Source organism: Carassius gibelio, chromosome A10 (assembly GCF_023724105.1).
Source record: "Carassius gibelio isolate Cgi1373 ecotype wild population from Czech Republic chromosome A10, carGib1.2-hapl.c, whole genome shotgun sequence".
NCBI classification, from domain to species: Eukaryota; Metazoa; Chordata; class Actinopteri; order Cypriniformes; family Cyprinidae; genus Carassius; species Carassius gibelio.
This window is the reverse complement of record NC_068380.1, coordinates 14,046,703-14,070,401: the sequence shown is the minus strand read 5'-3', so window position 1 is coordinate 14,070,401 and position 23,699 is coordinate 14,046,703. Positions and strand designations below refer to the sequence as shown.

General features: G+C 36.6%; 1 protein-coding gene across 1 annotated transcript; it reads left to right on the top strand.

The window, feature by feature from the left end:
• Positions 1-1,157: 1,157 nt before the first annotated feature.
• LOC128021270 (protocadherin alpha-C2-like) lies at positions 1,158-22,004 on the top strand. The gene is made up of 4 exons (XM_052608371.1): positions 1,158-3,912; positions 6,509-6,567; positions 11,002-11,090; positions 19,170-22,004. The coding sequence occupies exons 1-4, from the start codon at positions 1,393-1,395 to the stop codon at positions 19,478-19,480; spliced, it is 2,979 nt and encodes a 992-aa protein (XP_052464331.1). The 5' UTR covers positions 1,158-1,392; the 3' UTR covers positions 19,481-22,004.
• Positions 22,005-23,699: the final 1,695 nt, after the last annotated feature.

Below are 23,699 nucleotides of genomic sequence, written 5' to 3'. Positions count from 1 at the left end.
AACACTATTGTTTCACCTATACTTCATATTCAGCCCAGTGTAGAAGGAGTAAACATTAACTGTAAGAAAATTATATACAACCTACTACTTCACCTACTGGCACAGAACAAAGAAAGACATTTATTTGCCACCTGCTGTTCTGCGTTCTAGAGACCCCATACAAACAAGTTAGAGTTCCTTTTGTAATGAACCTTGACATGAGTGGCCCATTTTATTCTTCAAATATATTGCACAAAATGTATAGTTAGTGTTAAACGACAACAGCAACAATATAAAAATACACATAGCTTATTTGTGTTACGAATTCTCGAATTCTTGAATTACGAATTCTCATCTAAATTAAGAATTTGTTCTAATTTATTTTTATATGGCGATGACATGAGGCTCTAATGCGGAGGGTTTACGCTGACAGTCTGCCCTGGCTTATTTTATGTAATCGGTTCCAGAGTGACACGCTCCCTCACTGTGGCGCATTTTGACTGATGCACAGAGATAGCGCCCTAGGCGCGCACGCCCCGATGACCTGGTCTGTCTGAAGTCTAAGCCACATACGGGGAGAGAGAGGCAGAAAGAGAAATGCGCATTCTGGGGCAATATAAATTTAGCACTTTTTTATGTATAATATTTGTTTTTAAATACAATTTAGTTTTTTGGCAATAGGCACCCAGTTAACAGCTTTTTACGACTTTTTTTTTACTGTTTTAAACATTTTTTCATCATTTTATCATCCAATATCTTATAGGAAAAAGCACTTGGAACGCATTTAATTTTGAGTGTTTCCTCATTCGTGACTCTCATAAAGTGATGAACCAAATCTTAAAACGCACTGGCCATGATCATATAAAGATAATGCATGCCAAATGTTTGCTTTATAATTAACGTGTAGCTTTTTTCTCCTCGAAATCTGATGCCATTGATAAATATAATTGTTGCTTTTTGGCTGATTCCATCAAGCCGTTATATTTTCTTACAAGGTTTCGAATATTAGAATGCATCATATTTGAGTAGACAACAGCTCCCCCGGTGTGACGCACCAACACAATCAAACTGAGCTATGAGGTAGAGGAGGAAATTGAGTACAAATGGGAGGGGTGGCTTGAAACTGGGAGAGAAAGAGAGAGAGAGAGAGTGCGCGCACGGCGAAATATGCAGCACCAGTGCCAAGGAAACACACCCGTCAGCTGCGCGCAGAGGGAGAAAAAAGGATAAACGCGGACAAAGGAAACATGGACGCATCCGAGAAGTATCCGTGCGCTTTTAGAATGGAACTGACAATTAGTCCATTGTTTACATAAATGTAAAACCTTTAATGCTGAAGTGGGAGGCAAGATATTGCAAGCTGACAAGGCGGAGTGTTGTTTTTAATCCGTCTGCGGATACTATGATCTTGCGATGGCTGTTGCAGGGATATGTGATTGCCTAGACAAAAAAGTGCCTCTTTCGTTTTTGCTATTATTATTTTGTGGCCTTGCTCTCGGACAAATACGATATTCCGTGCCAGAGGAATCGGAAAGTGGAACAATTGTAGGTGATATTGCACAGGATTTGGGTTTGGATATTCGAAAGCTCCCCACCCGAAAGATTAAGGTAATCTCTGACAGTGGCAAAAGGTACGTGGACCATAAAAACGGAAAATTGTTGGTAAACGAGAGAATTGACAGAGAGACATTGTGTGATACAAGCGCCGCGTGTGTTTTGAATCTAGAGGTTCTTCTTGAGGACCCAGACGAAGACCATAATGTCGAGGTGGAGATAACAGACGTGAATGATAATACGCCGCAGTTCCCCAGAGACGAGTATCAACTGGAAATCACAGAGTCGGCTTTGCCGGGCTCTCGTTTTCCGATCGAACACGCGCTTGATCCGGACTTCGGTACCAATTCGGTTCGATTGTACCGGCTCAGCCCAAACGAGCATTTCGCTCTCGATTCCAACAAGCCTTCGTTGAATACTAAGCACATCGAGCTCGTTCTCAAAAAGCCCTTGGATCGCGAGCTCGCCCCTTACCATCAGTTAATCCTGACAGCGACAGACGGTGGCACACCAGCACGAACAGGTACCGCAAAAATCAATGTTCGGGTCTTAGATTCGAATGACAACAACCCAGTTTTTGACAGCTCAGTATATAAAGTCAAATTGCTTGAAAATTCGCCCAAAGACACTTTGGTTATCAAACTGAATGCCACAGACCAAGATGAAGGAACAAACGGGGAGGTGCTTTATTCTTTCAGCAGTTACACACCAGACAGGGTCAGGCAGATGTTCAGCATGGACACCAACACTGGAGAAATCAGAGTCAAGAGCAATGTGGACTATGAGGACACTAATTCATACGAGATGTACATCCAGGCCATGGACAAAGGCCCAGCTCCAGTAGCAGCCCATTGCAAAGTGGTGGTGGAGGTCATGGATGTCAATGACAACGTTCCAGAGATCGTGCTCTCGTCTTTGTCTAGTCCAGTGCGTGAAGATGCCCGTGCAGATACCGTGGTGGCTCTGATCAGTGTGACTGACCGGGACTCTGGCCCTAACAAACAGGTTACCCTTGAAATCCAACCTGGTCTTCCTTTCAAAATCAAGTCATTTAGAAATTACTATACCTTGGTAACTTCTGCCTTTCTTGACCGTGAGACCACAGCAGCCTATAATGTCACCCTCAGCGCTACAGATGCCGGAAACCCTCCACTTTCATCTAAGAAGACCATTCAGGTGGATGTCGCAGATGTTAACGACAACCCGCCACGGTTTGAGCAGACCTCCTACACTGTGTATGTCGTTGAGAACAATGCACCTGGAGCTTCGCTCTGCACCGTCAAAGCTCAGGACGCGGATGTGAGTGAAAACGCTCGCATCACCTACACAGTCCTAAACGACAACAATCATGGGATCCCGGTCACCTCCTATGTGTCGATTAAAGCGGACACAGGTGTTGCCTATGCCCTTCGCTCCTTTGACTACGAGTCATTACGGGAGTTTCACTTCCAGGTTAAAGCTCAGGATGGGGGTATCCCACCACTCAGTCGTGTAGCCACTGTCTATATCTACATAATGGATCAAAACGACCACGCACCCGAGATTGTGAATCCCCCAGCCAATGGCACACGCTTAACGGAGACGGTGCAGAAAAATGCAGATCCAGGAAGTTTGATCACAAAGGTAGTGGCCTATGATGCAGATGCAGGACAGAATGCGTGGGTCGTCTATCTGCTTGATCAGGCCAGCGATCTGGATCTATTTAAAATTCACGAACACACGGGAGAAATTCGTACAACACGGCGTGTTCTTGAAGAGAACTCCACCTCTTTCAGTCTAACGGTACTTGTAAGGGACCATGGGGAACCACCTTTGTCATCCACCGTGACGATTAACGTCGCTGTCATGGAGGTGCCACTAAAAGTCACACCTGATCCCAAACGAATCATCCGCCCTCACAGCTCTCTCTTGTTTTCCAACGTGACACTGTACCTCATTGTAGCCTTGAGCGCCACAACCTTTGTGTTCTTGGTGACAGTGGTTGTGCTGGCTATCGTGCGCTGCCATGCTTACTGCACCCAGCCCGGGTCCTGTTCGCCCTGTTGCGTGTCCCAGAAGGCCCAAGCAGAGGGTGGCTCAGGAGGGGGCGGTGGAGGTGGTGGAGGTGGTGGTGGTGGTGGTGGCGGCTCTCAACCCAATAACAACGTGGTGCTTAGACGAGACCTCAAGGTTGAGCCTCATTATATTGAGGTCCGTGGTAATGGCTCTATGACCAAAACCTATTGCTACAAGACCTGTCTGACTGCTACCTCAGGCAGCGACACCTTCATGTTCTACAACACGGGCCGACCTATCAGTGGCACCTGGGGCTCCGAACGCTTTTTTACTGGAGGGAGTGGATTTGTTCGCAGACTTAGCATGCCAGACGCAGGACTACAGGTGTGTCTCATTAGAAAGTGTATATCTGAAAATATGTTTGGAAGAAACGGACAAATTTACAGTAAAATAAATAAATAAAATATTAAGACTAAATATATGGGTTATAAATATAAAGTCAGTGTAAAAAATGTTTGTTACATAATTCATAATATTATAACATTATATAATAATAATAATAATAATAATAATAATAATAATAATAATAATAAACAAATGAATGAAATATTATATATATAAAATTATTTAAATAAAATATAGTCATAATGTGGTGCATCCAACATGGGAATTTATATTTCTAAGAACATTTCTTTATTGATTTGCACCATAAAATTGAGTCATTTGTTTTTAGTAGTTTGCAGATTTAAACTGAAAATGATATGGTAATTTAGTTTTGTCCCCTTCCAAAAACTATTTTACAATATTTAACCGAAAAATGGCATATGTTAAACCACCTTTTTTATTTTGTGTTTTATATATGTATATATTATTTTGATTTACACTTATGTTCAATTACTTAGCATAAAATATACTCTAGTTTCCAGTATGTTTTAGTGTAAAAAGTAATTTCGTCAAACCAAGAGTTGCAATAAAGCTCTGTGTGCCCACGTGTCAGAAGCTTTTGACCTTGTCATCTCCTGTTGTACTGTGCGGTTATCTAGTGCAGCTTTACAGTACTTTGCTTCACCCTGCATTAGTGTCAAACATCAAGACTTTCTAGAGTAGCACTATGCATTTATGATGATTCAGGTGTTTGCTCCCATCTGAAGCTGTCATCACATTTTCAGGATTATTTCCTTCCTCTCATTGCCACCCAGGCCATGTCACTGTCTTTACTCTAAGATTGTGTTTGAATTTCTACATTATTTTGTTTACACTAAATTACACTAAAGAAAACAAAAACTATTTTTGGTGCCACACAGACCATTTTGGTGAAAAAAATAAAATAAAAAAACCCTCACAGTTAATGCATATAGAATAGATTTTAGTGTAGTTCCTGTGCAATGCATTTGCTGTCATAAATGCTCAAATTATGTGTTTTTGTCAGTGTAATTGCCGTGAATTCAGGTTCACTCTGTCAGCCATGGATTCGTGAAATGTGTTTTAATTAGCCAGAACATGATCCAAAGGCTTTGCAGCCTTGATCTCTGGCTCGTGGGAGGAGATGTTGCAGATGGTTTAAAAAAAGACAAAAATAGTCTAAAAACGTCTACAGTACAAGAATAACTAGAGTTTGCAGAGAGATACTCTTGACAGCATCAGATTCTCTCAGATGTTTTGGTGAGAGGCACTGGAGCACATTCGACACTGCAGAAGATTTAGGAGCAGAGGCAGTCTATCCAAGATAAGAGAGCAAGGAATGAAATTAACCTCCAGCCTTTGATACTTGAGCCCTGCAAATTACATTGTGAGAGCGAAGCGAAGTCTCTTTGCACGCATTCTCTCCCCGCTGAATTCACCTGATTAAAGAATGTTATTTACTCAAATAATCTGGGCCATTCTCTAATGTCTCATCTTTTCACATTTTACCCGACCTAGGTTTTTTTTTTTTTTTTAACTAGGGCAAATATAAAAATAGTGGCAACTACGTGGTTGTGCAAGACCAATTAATTAATTCACTGTAAATTGCTGGAGAAACAAATGGCCATCTTTGTTTGAGGTTTTCTATTATGTTGCGAGTTGAATGGTCATCTTGTGACCAGTGCTCAGATTGAGCTGCGTTAGTCGAGGGCAGAAAATTCTCAAGTATCATATTAGATGAGGTCAGCTGGTATCCCAGGATGAAATCACTCCTGTACCATGGGGAATAAGAAGATGAATGCTGGGAGAAGATCTATCTTAAAAAGATGTTTATAGGGACTTGATGATGAGCTGAAAGGGTGAAGTCATTTAAAAATGTGTGGTAATGGCTAGTGTTGCAACTATACAAAAATGTAGGCTGATTTCAAATACATATGTATTTATTTCAATTTTATGTCTGATAAATGCTTAATGGATGATATTAAAATTATTCTTCTATAATAATATTTGTAGAAAACCACTGAATCAATCATTTTTAAAGTTATGAAGTGCATTTAGTCATCACTGAATTATAATTGAAAATATAAAGTTAAATGTAAAGTAAAACGTTATAAATTAATAATAAAGATTATTGGAATATATTTTACAAGAAAATACCATTTGAGTCTTTTTACTTCAGAATTTCATGTTTCATTCAATGTGTTCTTGCTGTTTCTTTTAAACAATTTTCACTCAAAATTGCTTGTATATTTACAAAGTAAATCTGAGACTTTAAAAACACGCTGGAAATAAAGGTAGAAAGACTGAAAACTTGCTCCAGTAGTATTGCTCCACTAATATTTCCCAATGTGTGCTTTATTGTGAAGAACACTCTCCTAAAGTTCATGGGCCATAGCGCATTGCTAATAATTGTCCCTGTAGTCCTGGTCTCCTTTAGCTGTGGTTCATATTAAAATGCAAGGCAGAAACAAACACATTGAGCAGCATTATTTATTGAAGAGAATGTGTCTAACCCTTTTCTGTCCTTCCACCCATTCTTTTTCGCTTCATCTTTCCCTCGCTTTCTCTCTTTCTCCAGCCCAAAGGACCAAATGCTGACTGGCGTTACTCTGCGTCGTTGAGGGCAGGAGTCCAAAGGTAAGCACTTTTGCTGTTAATAATGTCCTGAAAGAGTTACAGCCCTCTTTGAACTATTATGGAAAACATCTCTCCTCTGTTTTCTGTAGCTAAATAAAAAGTAAATGTTAAGTGTTTATTCTGATCTTGAGTTTGGTAGCTGTGTAAAAGGGTAAAACACTGTTAATCATGTCCTGCTCCAATTTCCTCATTTACTGACTGGCAATAATCAAATCCTGACCCTCAATATCTTGTTTGAACTTAATGACACTGAAGGGAGAGCAGAATCTAAAAAGCATCCTCAAAATATTATACATTACATAAAATGTTTCAAATGATAATTTTCAATCAAAGGATTGTTATCCCTTTATAAAAAAAAAATGATAATACTTTTCCAGTTTAGATTTTAGGTACCAAAAAGTTGACCATAAAATACCAAAAAACAATTATTTTTTTTGGTATTTATTAATAATTTGAATTACCTTTTTTTTTTTTTTTTCAGATTTCAGTTAATTTTTAATTTACATTTTAGTAATTCTGTTATGCTAGTTTAAAACATTAATTCATATTTATATCTTATTATTATTAATATGATTATTATATTTTACTTAAATATTTATGAGTACTTAAACATGTTTTTGTTTCATTTAGTTGCCAAAGCAACATTTCAAATTTTTGTTTATGTTTTTAAGTTTAGGGTTTTCATCTCATATTTAAGTTTTATTTTATTATAGCTTTATTTCAGTTAATGGAGACAATTTTATTTCTTTTAGTTTACCTCAACAATAATAACACTGGCTTATACAACTTACGAAAAAACATTACTCATATTGTTCAGTTCATAAAATCTGATGCACTAAAAATTAATTTTTATTATAATAACCAATTTTTACCTTGTTCTGTCATCCAATATATTTCTACATTATTTATTTATTTTATTTATTTATTTTTTATTATTATTACAAGGTTTAAATGCAATTGAGAAAAAATATTAGATTCCATTCCACAACCACATGGTATTGCATAATAGGTATACTAATATGTCTCTCTCTCTGTATATGTTTGCTGTTGAACAAATTCAACAATATAGAGTGGAATAAGAAATTTACAAGAAACCAATTAGTAAAATGGAAAGAATGTCAGTTCTTCCGTCTTCAGTATCTGTAATAGAGCCTCATCCAAACACCAGAATCATGACCACCAGGAGCTCTCTGACTTCTTCCTGACCTCTTGCCTCTTCCTCTGTGAACCAACTGTGCTCTGTCTGTCTTGATCACGCACAAACACAAGCATTAAAGCGTTTGCTAAGGGCCTTTCCTTTGCATAGTGGCTCTGCAGTCTGATCTTGAGTATGTAGGTCATCAGCATTCTGCACAGCAGATGCACAGTCTTTCACAACCAAGCATAAAGGACAAGCTAGCAGATGAGCTGACTGTGTGAGCTTACCCACACACCATAAGCAAGGAATTCAAATCTCAGGGGGAGAAGTTCGATGCACAAATACTGACAAAATGAGTCATCTCTGAAAGGCAAAATATTTATTCTCTTTACACTCTTTACACATACCCGTATACACACTAACATCTGGAGACAACAAGGCCCCCTCCTCTAACCACCACACACATACATTTTCCAAAGAGTGAATGACTGTCTGTTTTATGTGATCATTTTGTGCTGCCCTGTGGGCTCATCTCTGAGGATGCATTTGTGGTTGTGTATGCATGTTTTATGTGGTTTTCCATGACTGAGGGCTGGTCCGAAAAGGGGCACACACATAAACATAGTTCAACTTTGCATACTAACAAAACTATAGATATGCACCAGTATTAAATTCAATAATAATTCTGTCAGATAAGATGATTATTATAAGCTGAACATGTTATAAATGGCATATATAAACATTTTATTCGGGTTTGTCTAAATCAATTAATAATAAAACACTAAAGTTGAAAATCAGTAATTGTGAATGTTAATTTAGTCAAAAGTTAATTTAGGCATCACAACATTATAATGTACAGTATATTAATTTTGAAATTTGCTATTCAGTTGCTACAGTGTTATTAAATTCTTAGTGTTTTTAAGGTGGGCATTAGACTAGGGTAAAACTGATATTAACCTGATTATATATATAAAAAGAGAAAAAAGCATGCAAAACTGAATAGCCAGCATCGACTGATACCAATAAATCAAAGCCTTGGTGAGCATAAGAGACTTCTTTCAAAAACAAAAATCTTACCAACCCCAAACGTTTGAACGATAACGTATATTGCACATCCTTAATTAAATTAATTATTTCAATTTCAACAATAAAATGTAGAACTTATTATTATCATCATCATTGTCTTAGATTTACATTATGTAAATAAAGTTATGTTAATAACTTTCTCATTGACCCTCAATGGACAAAATTCCTGAATAACTCTCTCTCATACTTCCTCTTCATTCAGACTTGTTCCAAACACCTTGAGTATCCAAACCTCCTCTCCATCGGCTTTAAATCCACACCCCTCAATCGACAAGCCTCCCCTTAGGCTCGAGAGTTACTGATTCATTCTGCCAAAAGGCAAGGGTGCATTTCAGGTTTAAGGGAATTAGAAAGATCCATCATGCTAACACACACGTTGGATGAGAGTTATGGGAGCTGTAGCAGGCTGGGCACACCCTGTGCTGCATTGCAGATGCCCTGCTATACCCACTTCCTTTCTGCTCTGTACAATGCCTGTACATTTATAATGGATGTATAGGAGTGCTGTAGCAAAATTCACAGTCTTGCTCTGTATGGGAGCATGTCTGATCGTGGTTTCCATGGTGATAAACACACAGAGCCATGCAGAAAGCCAAAGGCCTTCGCTGGAAAGTGTATATAGTAAATGAAATGTCTTTTTAACGTAATGTTTTTTAATGCATATGAACAGCTCTAGGGTGTAGCGTGGCATTTGTTGAAATTGTAAGTACATACTACATCTTCAGCTGTCTACAACAAATTCCCAGGCTTATGTTATGCAAGGCCTGCTGACAGTCCAAGAGAGAGAAATGGTTGAGGAATGGAGATAAAGATGGTAAAGTAACTGAGCGATGTATTAGGGGAAATCAGATTATGAAATGGGCAAGAGTAGAGCGGCGTTGAAATGGTAATATATTTCCATACAATCCACATTATTTTTCTCTATGAACACTTTCACTTTCATTTTCCTGTTTCTTCATAATTCCTACACTTCAAAAAAAATCATATTCGTAAGATTTCTTTTGCAGTTAAAAGATATCATGAGTAATTGATATTTTGTCTTTTGGCATATTTTTTCTTCACTTGTTTTAGGCATCGACATAAACTAGTTAATAACAAGCAAGGATGCATTAAATTGATCAAAAGTAACAGTAAAGAGATTTCTAATGTTACAAAAGAGTAATATTTCACATAAATGCTATTTTGACATTTCTATTCATCAAAAAATCCTGAAATAACTATACATCACACATTCCACTAAATATTAAGCAGCACTGTTTTCATCATTGCTAATAATAATAATGAATAAAAATATGATTTGTTTTCGCCCTAAATCCTCATTTTAGAATGTTTTTTGAAGGATCACGATGTGACACTGAAGACTGGATTTATGACTGCTAAAACTGAATATTTTCAGCACAAATATATTTAAATAGAAAATAGTAATTTTTTTGTGCAATAATATTTCACAATATTACTGTCTTACTGTATTCATCACATAAATGCATCCTTGATAAGCATAAGAGACTTATTTCATTAAGATTCATTATTTTACATATTATACGGTATTTTACATTCATGATACAAATCCTAAAACCCAATTTAATATAGCTACTCAAACAAAACAAGTAATCATGTGGATTTTAAAATATACTTGAAAATATTTGATATATTTATATATATATATATATATATATATATATATATATATATATATATATATATATATATATATGTCTGAAAAAGCTTTTATATTTAAAATATACTTTTAATATTGATGATAAGAGGTCATTTTTGTACCATCTTGTGTATCTTTCTGCCTTCTGCCCTGTATATATTTAGACAATGTGCTCTATCAATGTGCTTTTCAGTTAGCATGTCTGAAGGAGTTAAAACATCATGACACCATCATGTCAACTCGCATGTCGCACACACATAACCTCACCCACAGACACATTAGATCACAGAGAGTCTAGCACACTCTGTCACATGTACTTTCACCATAAATATAAACATGCGAACACAGCAACTCTTGACACATAACACAGCTGTCCCCCTCAGACAAAAGCACAGCCGTATTTTAATGTGAAATATATTTCGAATCAGTTTTACTGAACATTTTCTCTGTGTATTTTTACTGGCACTCAAAAAATTGCTCTCGTGAAAAAAAAAAAAAGCTCAAATTCTTATGTGAGATATTTCAAGACTAATGAAATTGATTTTGATTTTAGTTCTGTGCATATGGAGGAGGCATCAGCTGTGATGCAGGGAGCGCAAGGCATGCTGGTCCAGAACTGGCCCACAGTCTCCAGTGCAGCAGGTGAGGTCACATCTTATAGACATCTGCAGTGTAATCAAATCTTAATCATCCAAAACCAACTACTCCATCTTCTCACAAAACTTCATGCTCTTGCTAATCTTGTAATTTTCATTCTAGCCAAATCATCATGTTCATCAAATACATCTACTACATCTGTTTTAATTAATATGCCTAATGTATATGGTGATTCTGGATTTCTTGTAATGAGTTTTAGGAATAAATCAAAACCGACTGAAAATTTTGACCCAGTTTGAAACTGACATGGATTCATGAATGTTTAAAACAACCTGCTTACAGCATGTTGGGTATATTCATCCAAAAATGTCAGCTCTTCCTCTCTGTCCTCTTCTTGCTCTTTTACAGTCTTGCATGCCCTGAAAGATCCTTAATCCAAGTTCAGGATGTACTTTGCGTTGTCTCTTTGTATTGAAACACTGTTCCCAAAATCCAAAATGGCATTGAATTAGACTTCCTGCAACTAAAAGTCCAGATAATGACTTACTGTGGTCTGTGTTGCGTCATTCTCATATAACTACTACCATAATTCCCTAGAAGTCCATTCTTCATTAACAAGTATTGATGTATCAAGGCCATTCTTACCATGACAGAATTTTATTTCTAATTTAGTGGCGTCCCTCAAATACTTAATTTAAACACATAATTAGGCGCATAATCATTAGTTGACACAATGAACCAATGTGCTTATTTTTGGTAAGCACACAATGATCAAGCACACACTGTAAAGTTTCAGTGACAACCGCATTTAAATATGGGAGTGAATCCTCTAAGTTATCATTTTGTATTTTTCGGAACAGAACTCTCTCTTGCATTGCGATGATTGACACCATGGTAACTAAAGTAACATTCAGGCATCTCACATGTTTGGTATCGGCTATTTTTTACCAAAGAGTCATTTTGTGATATATGTTTGTTGATTTTTTTAAACTAAACATCTGTCAACAAGCAATAAAGTAGGTAAGTGCAGGTTGCAATATGTTGGTATGTGGCATATTTCCAAGATAGAGCGTTTGGATTTACTATGGGGTTGTTCTTATTTGCTTACCTAGTTTCATGTGATTTTTATTGTGCCATGCATACAGAAGAGCGACACAAATGGTATGTGTTTAAGTACGTTATTATCAATTAGTTGTTCAGGGGTTGCATTTCCCCTACAGCAACGTTGTACAACGTTGACAGTGTACAACTCGTTGCTTAACCACCATAGTACGATGCATTGTTGTAGAAATTAATTGTTTACTAAACTTGTTGATTCAAAAATATAGGACAGTCATTAATGACAACATTTGCACATGGTAGACTAATAACTTCCTACTAATTCATCGATTCAAGTTTTTGAGATGCTGCTATATTGGACATTGCAGCAGATGACTACGCTATTTTTGTTCTTTTCCATTATGCTTTATTTTAAGTCTGATTCAACTCTGTTCCCTCTTCTGTCATGTTACTTTCGCATTTATGCACGTGCACTCTTCAAAAAAAATTATATATATTTACCTTTAATCATTTACCAGACGCTTTTATCCAAAGCGACTTACAAATGAGGATAATGGAAGCAATCATTTAAATGTATCATATTTAAAATATAAAGATTGTATGGTGCCACTATAGCACCGTTTTGCTTCGGGTGTCCCGAGTTTGGGTCACAGCTCTGTGGAACTTTCTCGATCCCATCCCTCACTCTGCCACTTTGCTTCCTGCCTAAATACTGTCCTATCAAAATAAAGACAAAAACGCCAAAAAGAAATCTTAAAAAGTCCACGTCATATTAAGAAGAAACTATGCTTCTAACCACAGGCTGACAGTTGTAGTTCCAACCACACAGCTTTGCAATGTTATTTGTGAATGTCTGTTTCAAATATGGTTTTGGGAAACATTGAATCACTGAATTATGATGGTAACAATAGAATATACGAAAATAGTTGGCTAATGAAGGTTTTGGAAAATGCACCAGCAGAATTTCTGTAAATGCGGTTGTCACTACATGATTTTTTTTGTTAATTAAGTTGTAGAATGTCGTTGTCACTCCCATAAATTACTGAACTGTGTGTGTGCAGAACAGGATTAAGCATTAAAAAGGTAAAATGACAACCGAATTAAGCTGCAGAGTACCAGCCCAATGTGCTTGAATGGCATTTTTCATTTACTCTGCTAAAGCTAAGAACCAACGCATCTAAATATTGTGATGCAAGCGGCCTGTTTGGGGTTAAATTTGCATTACTGATATATGTTTGTCCTCAAAGATCAGCCAGATAGACAGAGAACAATCAATCTAATGTGCCATCAGAGGATGGCAGGTCTCCTGGGTGATGAATGGTGGAGATATTGACAGGCTGATAGAGCAGAGCTGAACTGGAATGACAGCAAACAGTGGGAAAAAACAGAATAAGTGGGACAGATCAAGAGAGGCAAAGAAAGAAAAGAGGAGAGAAGAAAGGGAAACCAATTGATTCTTTATGAGCAACCTGCAGAGAGGTGAAGCAGAAGGATGAACTACACACCATGAATCTGAAAGACTTATGAAAACCAGTCTAGTTGTCCGACTAAATAGTTATTATTAGCAGGCTAATGTTGTGTTATTGAGGCAACGCAGGTGTGTTGTGTAACCGCTGGTTTAGTGCTTGTAAATAACAACACGGTTGAGGTCATTCGAACAGGAGGAGCAGAAAGGAGGCCAAGCAGGAAAATGAGTCACAGATTAATGTGACGTAGCACGTAGCACAAAATTTATGATAATGCTATACCGAGAGTCATTTAACAGATAATGCATGTGGGATGCAGAAAGACGGCAGGAAATAGGGGAGGGAAGAGATGATAGAATGAGTGTGATGCTGAAAGAGAAGAGTGGGGATGCGGGGGTTGGAGATGCACAGAGGTTCAGGATTGGCAGACCCCCTCCGGTGGTCCTGTTGCTAGGAAACACTGTGTGACTTGTTGCCAGGCAACAACAATGAATCTTAGACACTGCAGCAAGAGCAGCTGGGAGTGGGCTAGTGGGGGTGAGGGAGGAGGTTTCCATGGCAACCAGGCTACTCAAAATGGAAGAACGGGCAAGGTGTAGAAGGGGAGAGGAATGAAGAGGAAGATAAAAAGATCATATGAAAAATAATGGCCTGTTAGGACCAAAAATAGCACAAAAAGTAGCACCTACAAGATTTAGCTTACAGATGAATGTGTGTTAGAACACGCATTTTAATGCATTTTTTTTTTTTTTTTGACTGCACTAACAAGCAATACAAAACATAATGCTGCTGTATATCATTGCTGTCAGGTATAAGCTTCAAATGCCCAAAACTTACCATGAAACGAATGGCTTGATATATACATGTGTCATCTTAGTAATATTTAGCAAAAATGTTGAAGTTTATAAAAACCTAAAACATCCGCAAGTGGGGTTCATTTTACTGACAGTTTGAGGATCCAGTGAAGTTCCAGAGTTCAGTCACAAGCTCTTTGAAAAGGTTTTTATTGGTCATTTTTTTTTAAACCCTTCCAACAGACATAAAGGGTGACCAGCTGCATTGATTTACAAAACAAACAAACAAACAAAAAAATATTTTATATTATTTAAAAGGAAAAATAATTTTGAACAATCAGATACTAAATCTTAACCAAATCTTAACAGTTGAAAAAAATGTAGAATGAAAGTCATGTGGTGCAACCAACAAACAGAAATATGAAGATTGTTTTTTTTCCTTTCTTATAAGAGAATACAAAATTAATAAAAGAATACATTTTTTAAGAACTAAGGATGTTTAAAACATTATTATTATTTTTTAATGTGGGCACTTATTTGTCACTGACTTGTATAACAAAGAGAGAAATGCAATGAGCTCCACTCTGCCGATCTTCTCTTTAGTCTCATGAGGACTAGACCTAGTCTTCTCAGTTGACCTGCTCTGACATGAAACTTTACACACACATGCACTGATATTGCTGCCATAATAAAAGCCACAGGGAGATGGAGTGAGGTGTGACTAACACATGAACATATGAGTTACTTTCTCACCAGAGATCTGACCATTCTGCAAGTAAATGCTATGATTCTAATCCACAATTTCTACCCTTCTAAGCCAAATGTGATCTGTCAAGCCCAAGGGGAGGCACACAATGTCTGTGAATGTGTGCATGTAAAACGCTCCCTCATTGACTCTCTTCTGTACCATCTGTGTACCATGAGAGTTTTGTATGGATGGAGAGGTGGTATATTTTTAGGATGGCGAAGATTTTGAGCAGTTATACATAATGGATCAATTGTTACAGAAAAAAACAGCACTTTTCATATTGATGGCATATTTTGCGTGTCTAAATTTAGACATGAACCTGAAACTGAGCAGGATAAGGATTCCAAATTTATTCTAGCTGTTGCACACAAGCATAGACACACAATCCACCCATGCAGATTCACTTAAGCAGAGGAAAGAATATCAAAATGGATAATCCCTGCTAGGTTTTGCATTTATTGAAATAAGTAATAATACATGTACAGATCAAAAACAAACAAAATTGCATTTCATGGCCATGCTTAGATCTAAATAATACACAGAAATGAAAGTAGGTCATAGAGGAACTGGTGTGGAAAAGAGCCCTGTTTCTGTAGGGAAAGTAGTACATAAGTCTCTCACTCCAGACTCAGCTCTCTGTCCCTGTTGGGGTGGTACACTTTCAAACATGAACATTGTATGAAAGTGCACTCCAGAGTGATGCAGTGTCCCTCTTGTAGGTTTAGATCAGTGTTAAATAAAGGAAACCAAACATGCTTCTCCAGTCATGCTATAGATGCAGATTTTTGGCATACCTCGAAGAAATAAAGATAGAAAGAAAGTTGATCAATATTACATTATAATATGTGCCACATTCTTAGAAATGAAATGTTTTTAAGTTTAAATGCAGTGACTCTTGTTACATGGTGTAACCACAAAGTAAAAAGGAATAACATTTATTTATTTGTCACATATCATGAATAATTAATAATAAATATATTATTTACAAATAGTTTCTGGGGAGCCACACCATATAAAATTTTAAAACCATAAAAACTAATCCCGCCTTGTCATAACAAACTCAAATTATCTAATATTTTTAGAGCTTTACTGAGTTTGACACACAGTCACAAGGGTCTCTCTTTTTCTATATTTTTTTCAGAATGTTGATTTCATCACATGACTTTGTTGGTTGCATGACAAAAAGTGTTTTTGTATTTTTAAAAACTGAAGATGCTGATTAGGACTGCTGATTTATAAAAAAAATAAAAAAATAAAATAAAATAAAATAAATAAATAAATAAATAAATAAAATCAACAACATCAACCTACTACAACTGTTACTAATATATTACTTTTCCCAACCCAAGTCTTTTATAAAAAAATAAATAATAATAAAATAAAATAAAAAAAAACATTATATGCCAAACCTTTTCATTTCAGGAACTGTATTATTTAACAAAATATTATTATTATTATTATTATTATTATTATTATTATTATTATTATTATTATTATTGTTATTATTATTATTATTATTATTATTATTAATTAATTAATTAAAAGTATCTACAAATAATTATACTAGTAGAAATTTAGGGCTTTCTTCACTGAACGCTCCTCATAAAACTCAAAGTGCATATGTAATTTCACTGTAGAAACCCATTGTTAGGTGTCTGTGTCTCAAACAAAAATTAGAAATTAGTAATTGTGTCATCTTACTTTTGGTTTTAAACCTGACTTCATTCATTAGGCAACTCAGTATCTTAAAGGGGTCCTGTTATGCATTTTCAATTATTATTTTTTTTTTTAGTCAATGTGTAGTGTGTATGTTTGCACATAAAAAGAATTTTTTTTTGAAAAAATTTTTTTTCAACTACAATGAACGGCTCGTTTGGACAACAGCATTGTTTTCTGGGGTATTGTGATGTCACAAAGTGGTCAATCAGAATATCATTAAAATAATTCCCGCCATACAAGACGACGACAAAGAAAAAGTGCTTCTTCATTTACATTTCTACAAAACAACGTACAGTGCATTCAGGCTATACATTTTTTTTTATTTTTACCAGTATATGTGTTCCCTGGGAATTGAACCCACAACCGTTTGGGCTGCTAACACAATGCTCTACCACTGAACCACAGGAACACCTGCTGCAGATTTGGTGCATCAGAGAAAACGTCTCAGGTTACTTATGTAACCATGGTTCCCTGAGTAGGTATATCCCAAAACCAATATGTTTGAAAGTCATCAACTTGATCTATGATATAATGCTGGAGTAGGTAGCAGTAAATATCAAGCTTTCAAATGAGAGGGGGCCTGATGATCTAGAAGGGAGAAGCCTCCATTCTGGACCATCAGCAAGGTGGTTACTATGAAGCTATAGAACCACCCGAACATCATAGGTCCAGCATTGGAAACTAATGCAGGAAGTTCCTACCTAACCTCGGTCAGGTGGAGAGATGGTGGTTACAGGGGAATTAGGAAGAGGAAGATATGGCAGATGTTAAACCACCCGAAGGAAATGAGTAGATACTCAAATATCACTCTAATCCGGAAGAAAGCACTAAAACCTCGTCTGGATCACATCTCTTATCTTGCCTACCTCCCTTTGAAACTCGATTGGAGTGGATGGGTTCGAGCCATGACACTAGCCTTCTGTTCCCATTTCTGATTCACATGCATCCCTTCGATGTTGGCATAACTAGTATGCTGGAATCTGTGGATGTGGGATGAGAATGGATTTTTTAATTATTATTTTTATTTTATTTTTCAAGCCAGAGTGCAGCATAATGTGGTTATCTGAGAAGGACATGATATAAACCATCTGTGACAGACCCACACTATACATTTCTTGTAAAAACAAAAGGAAATAACTGATAGGGAGAAATTTCCCATCAGATTATTACCATGTTCTCACCACGATGCAATGCAAAGCATGCTCCGCCCAACTGCTAGATTACCACAGAAATCATCGTGAGTGAACCTGCTGCCACTAATGCATCACTATTCATGTGAGAGGAGAACACACTTATGCACACACTGTCTACAAACTCGGGTAAATTGTGAAATCCTCACATCCCCCTCAGTACCCCCGTGAATGCATCACAATGAGCACAGCGAGAGCTGAATGCATTTACATTTCACTACACACACACACACCCACAGCATACGAGCCATGTGAACTGCAGGTATCAGAGCAAAGCCTCTGGTGACAAACATGCACTCCTAAACACTGTTGCAAACACGGATATAGTTCGACGTTCCCTTGAAAGGGAATGAAGAAGAAGAGCTGCTGTAGCATCAAGTTTTCATCATGTCGAAGAAATGCTGTTTATTTCATAAACTGCTGACAGTACAATACTGGACAATGATGTAATAGGCAGAATTTACACTTCAGTTATGAGACCATGGTATAAATAATTTCAACTAGATAACAGTTTAACTGCAATTCATGTTATAATGTTAGAAATAAAGAACAGTAAACATAATATATATTACTGTTGCACTTATCTATACATAGTAAATGCACTTATTTTAAAGTGGTTGTTGACATTGTTTCTAAAACTTGATTTAGCCAAAATAATAATAATAATAATAACAAAAACAGTAACGTTACCACTCTATTTTGTCTTGCAGTATCTGTGCATGCAAAGGTTCTGCATGATCCCCTGGTTCAATATTCACAGGGTCTGAATCTGGCTCAAATTAAAATGTCAATATGATGCCATCTGGAACTTGCTGCTTGGGCAAGGGGCATGGTAGTACCAAAACACCATCAAAGTTGTTTGCAAATCACAACGAACTGGGACAGCTAACCAATCACAACACATTTTGTTTTTCGGAAGGTGGGCCTTCATCAAATCCGGAACTAATAGAGATGTTTATGCATATTTTAATAATGTAAATTATGTGAAAAATAATGCATTTTTCGAACCACCAAGCATGATAGCATGTTCTAGTACACCCCCAAAACAACATCAAGACTTTGTAAAAGAGCATAATAGGACCCCTTCAATTTATATGAGGAAAGTAATGATGATACAATCTAATTATTGTAATTTTTTTTTCATTCAGATGGGGAGGGAGAGGGACAGATGTCCCCTCCTGTTGGAGCTGGAATCAACAGTAACAGCTGGAGCTTTCGCTACGGTGCAGGCCCCGGCTATGGTCCTCCACAAGTCCTGAAGCCAGGAGAGATCCCCCCTGAAGCCTTCATCATTCCTGGCTCCCCTGCTTTCATCTCCATCCGGCAGGACCCAGGTGCTGTTGATGAAAAGGGCGAGTTCATCACCTTCGGAAAGAAAGAGGAGTCTAAGAAGAAGAAAAAGAAGAAGAAAGAAAAGAAGGACAAGAAGGATAAAGGAAAAGATGATTGCGAGGAGTAACAAAGAACATCCCTCTACAATATTACAGCTATCAACTTATGTTTGTAACAAACGCTGACAGACAGAGAAAACCAAAAATACTGAAAATGTAAAGAGAGGAGAAATTCCTTCTATACCTTATCTACCAATTCCAGTTTAAGAAAGAATAGAGTTTGTGCTGTACACACAAACATAAAAATCTAAATTAACCCTGTGAACTTATGACTGTGATTGGCCATTTTTCTAGTTCTGGTGAAGAAATAAATCAGCAATGTCCAAGAAAGAACTCCAGTCTGCAAAATGCAAACCAAGCTTTGCACCTTGCACATTTTCAACCACGATGAGGGAAGTACCTCTCCTCTTTTGAGAGGTTCAATGAACTCATGCCATACCAAGAGCTTTTTCTAACTTCATTCCTGCCATCCTCCCTCCATGTCAAACGGGGAAGAAACAACCACCTCTGGGCCCATCTCACTCCTTGATCTGCAGGAATCAAAACTTTGTAAAAAACAAAACAAAAACAAACAAAACAAAAAAAATCTACACCTTTATCAGAATGATCAGTGTCTGATTTCTACAGCAGATCAAGAATAAATTCCCACAGAGATGGGAATGTAGCAGCAAAATCACTTGCTTTACACTCAGAAAAATGTCCTAGAACGGGGCACAGAAATCACTAACGCTTCTGTCCTGCTCCAAAAGTAATGCTGCAATCTCTGAATGATGCTTTACTCAGTATATTTTCTAATCTTATACAGTCCAAAATCATGCAAGCCCATGATTTGTATGAATGCAAATCACAAATTGATGTGCATTCTTGCTCCTTAGTGCTTAATACACTATGAACAGGCTGTCAACATGCTTTACACTTAAAATCACCACAGGACTGAAGCACAACAGCCTCTCAAATGTCTGTAAAATAGTAGAATGAATGCTTGTGGCTTCATTTAACAAAACACCAACTTCCTTTGCTGCTGTTTTGAATGTCTGATAGATGTCAACCCACTTCCTGCCAACTTCATGTCTTAGTCCAGCTACTTGCCCTTAGCTACTGCTTGTAACTGTTGTATAGCTGATGTTGCCAACCTCCCTTTATGTGGTGTGCAGTACTGACCCCTGGTGGCTCATATTGTACAATGTATCAAGAAAGAGCAGATAAATCAAGCCAATATTATCGTTACTCTTTTTTTTTTTTTTTTTTTTTCTTGAAATATAAGCACAGGTCCTGGGCCCTACATGTACACTCAGTGTTTATGCTACACACACACCAGTGTTTATGCTCTCACATCAGCTGAACCACCATGGACTATGCAGACATGCTTTTGGACATGTTTAACTACAGCATATGGTGCTTTCCAGGAGAAAAATAGTGGTTGAGTGGAGATTAGTGTGAGAAGACCACAGTGGTGGACAGTACAGAGTTTTTCTAATGTATATAATCAATGATGAGATATAGCTTCATGACAGTTCCATAGTTGTTGATTAACATTTTGTAAATAATGGGAATGTTTCCTTAACATTCAGACATCATGCTTAAATGTTCTGTTTTTAAGAAGGAGCAAATCTGTCATTTCTTTCCCTTCTAAGTCTGCAGATACATTGTTCAGTAAAGGAGAGATGTTTGTGCTGCTATGAGACCGTATCATCACAACACACACACACACACACACACACACACACACACACACACACACACACACACACACACACACACACACACACACACACACACACACACACACACACCCTCTCTCTCCTCTCTCTCTCTCTCTCTCTCTCTCTCTCTCTCTCTCTCTCTCTCTCACTTGAGTCTCTTTCAGGTGTGGTTCAGTACTGTCAGATCACAAAGTGACTGTTTTGCATGTTAGACGCAATTAAAACAGAAATTATATATATAGATATAAATGAACAGATATGTTTTTCATATTTTTTTTCTAATTTCTGATGGAACTAGAGATGTGAATTGACTCTGCTGAAGTATGTATACATTAATCAAATTATTCATACAAAACATACACTGATTACATACACATGTCGCATAAAAAGAAGACACCTAAACATGTTGGCTCTGTATTGATTGACATTTGCATTAACATTATAGGTATATGTAATGCTGTACTGTTATGGTCTTAATTACTTTTCTTTACAACCTTATGATTTTTGCAACTTAAAAGGAACATTCCTTTGTTTTGTGCTAGGCTTTAAAATCAATGACACTGTAATGTGAGCCAGTTCATATGTCCCTATAATATAAACCTCTCCCTTAAAAAAAAAAAAAAAAAAAAAAAAAAAAGATAAAAAAAAAGGAAATAAAAACGGTCTATGTATTCTGCTTGTGTGTAGTAATTATATATCAATTCATCCAGTGCCCAAGTGGCACTATGCTTTTGACTTTGACAGTGCAAATCTTTTGGACAGATTTTTTTTTTTTTTTTTTTGTATTCCTGCTCATCAGTGTAATGGTGTTTATTATTTTATATTAATTTATGAAATCTAGTAATGTGTTTTGTTTATAAATCACAAATAAAGTTTTCTTTCATAAGTATTGGAGATGTATCAGTGGTTTGTATTCTGTCTGTGTGTATTGTTACACAGTAACAGCATTTGCTTGCATAATATTCTCTATTATTATTATTAATATTATTATTATTAATAAAATTATTATTTTATTTTATTTATTTATTTTGTATCTTCTGCGCTAAAAAATATAATTATCACACATGCATTTTTATCTTAAATATAGACCTAACACTTTTTACCAGCTGGGTATTGGTCATTAAACTGGTTCCCAAACAGACGCTTACAGTGGCAGGACATATGTTAACTTGACTGAGCTTTCTATTGCAAGCTTTTCGGTAACTGTTCAAATGGACCTGAAAGTTGCATCTGCAAAAATCATAACTCGTCTGAAAACAAACAAAAAAAAAAAAAAAAAAAAAACCGCCGCTATTGTTCTTCAAGGAGTGAAAATGTAGGATTACGTTATGTTCGCATATTTGAGTCGAAAATTATTTGAATTAACGAGAAATGAAAAGCTTGATCGGCAAGAATTTGATTGTAAATATAATACAGTAGTGAAGTATAAAAATGTATGCACTGACAATGCTATCTTTCAGCGTAACATTACACACTAACGCAAAAGCTAAAACTAAAGCGAGGCAATTAGTTTGGAAAATTCATATTTAAATATACATCAGATGTAGACTGCTGACTGTTACCAAAGTCATTGTCTTTGCTGTTACAAAGGATACCAGTGCAGGTTGCGTGCAGTTCAATACAGTAAGAAAAAGGCTGTTTCGTTTCGGACATTATTGCCTAAATCTGCAGTCGGACTTTCTATTCCAGAAGTCTCGTTCCGCGACTATACGGAGTGTGCTGTCCATGGTGCTGAAAACACCCGCCAGTTTGTGGCGTTGGTAGCTGTCATGAACTACATCAATATATGCTCTAAAATTTGTATATAAATGACTCTTTATCCATTTAAATGCTCACAAACAGTTTAAATTAAATGAAAGACTGCAATCTCATACTGGTAGACCTACTGATGTGGTTTATCTACAGTGTGAACAAACTTTAAGTTCTTGTGGGACTCTGATGAATAGTGACGTCGATTCTAATTTGTTGCACCTGTCTGGCGAAGGGGAGTGTACAGAAGTAAAGGTCTGTTTTAATCCTTAAATGTTGCCTTTCTGTACTGTGACTTGGAAACACAGTTGAAAAAAAAATAAATAAATAAAGATATTATGATAACGATGCACTTAAGTCCTTAAAATGTTTTAGAACAGATTGTTTTCCATTTGGGCATTGTCTTCCTTTTATATTTTAATATACATGTATTTTTATATTCCCTTTGACTTCCAGAAAGTATGAGGAAAACCTTTTCAAGTTATATCTTCTTGCAAGAATATAAATTATAGTATCGACACCTCTGTCTGCTCCTGAGCCTTATGTTATTAACATTTTACATGGTCATTTTCAACATCCTGAAAGAGTTGTAGACTGCGGCGCCTTTAAAATTAACCTTTATAAATGAAATGAGTGTGCTGACGGGGTTTAACGTTTTGCCTATAGGTATGTTCACACTACGCAGTGTGTCGCTGTTGATCTGTGCTGTGAATTTGTTCATCGGTCCACCCATTTGCTTTGCATCCTTTTTTCAGATCACACCTCTCATAATCAGACCACTGTTGATTGTGTCTGAGGACAATAAATATCTTAATACTAGGCCTATTAAATTTTC

Bases quoted from the DNA above. Each gene is read 5' to 3' on its own strand.
- LOC128021270 (XM_052608371.1), top strand. From the start codon at position 1,393: ATGGCTGTTGCAGGGATATGTGATTGCCTAGACAAAAAAGTGCCTCTT. The intron at 6,568-11,001 runs GTAAGCACTTTT...TTTTGATTTTAG, and splicing joins TTGAGGGCAGGAGTCCAAAG to TTCTGTGCATATGGAGGAGG. The intron at 11,091-19,169 runs GTGAGGTCACAT...TTTTTCATTCAG, and splicing joins CACAGTCTCCAGTGCAGCAG to ATGGGGAGGGAGAGGGACAG.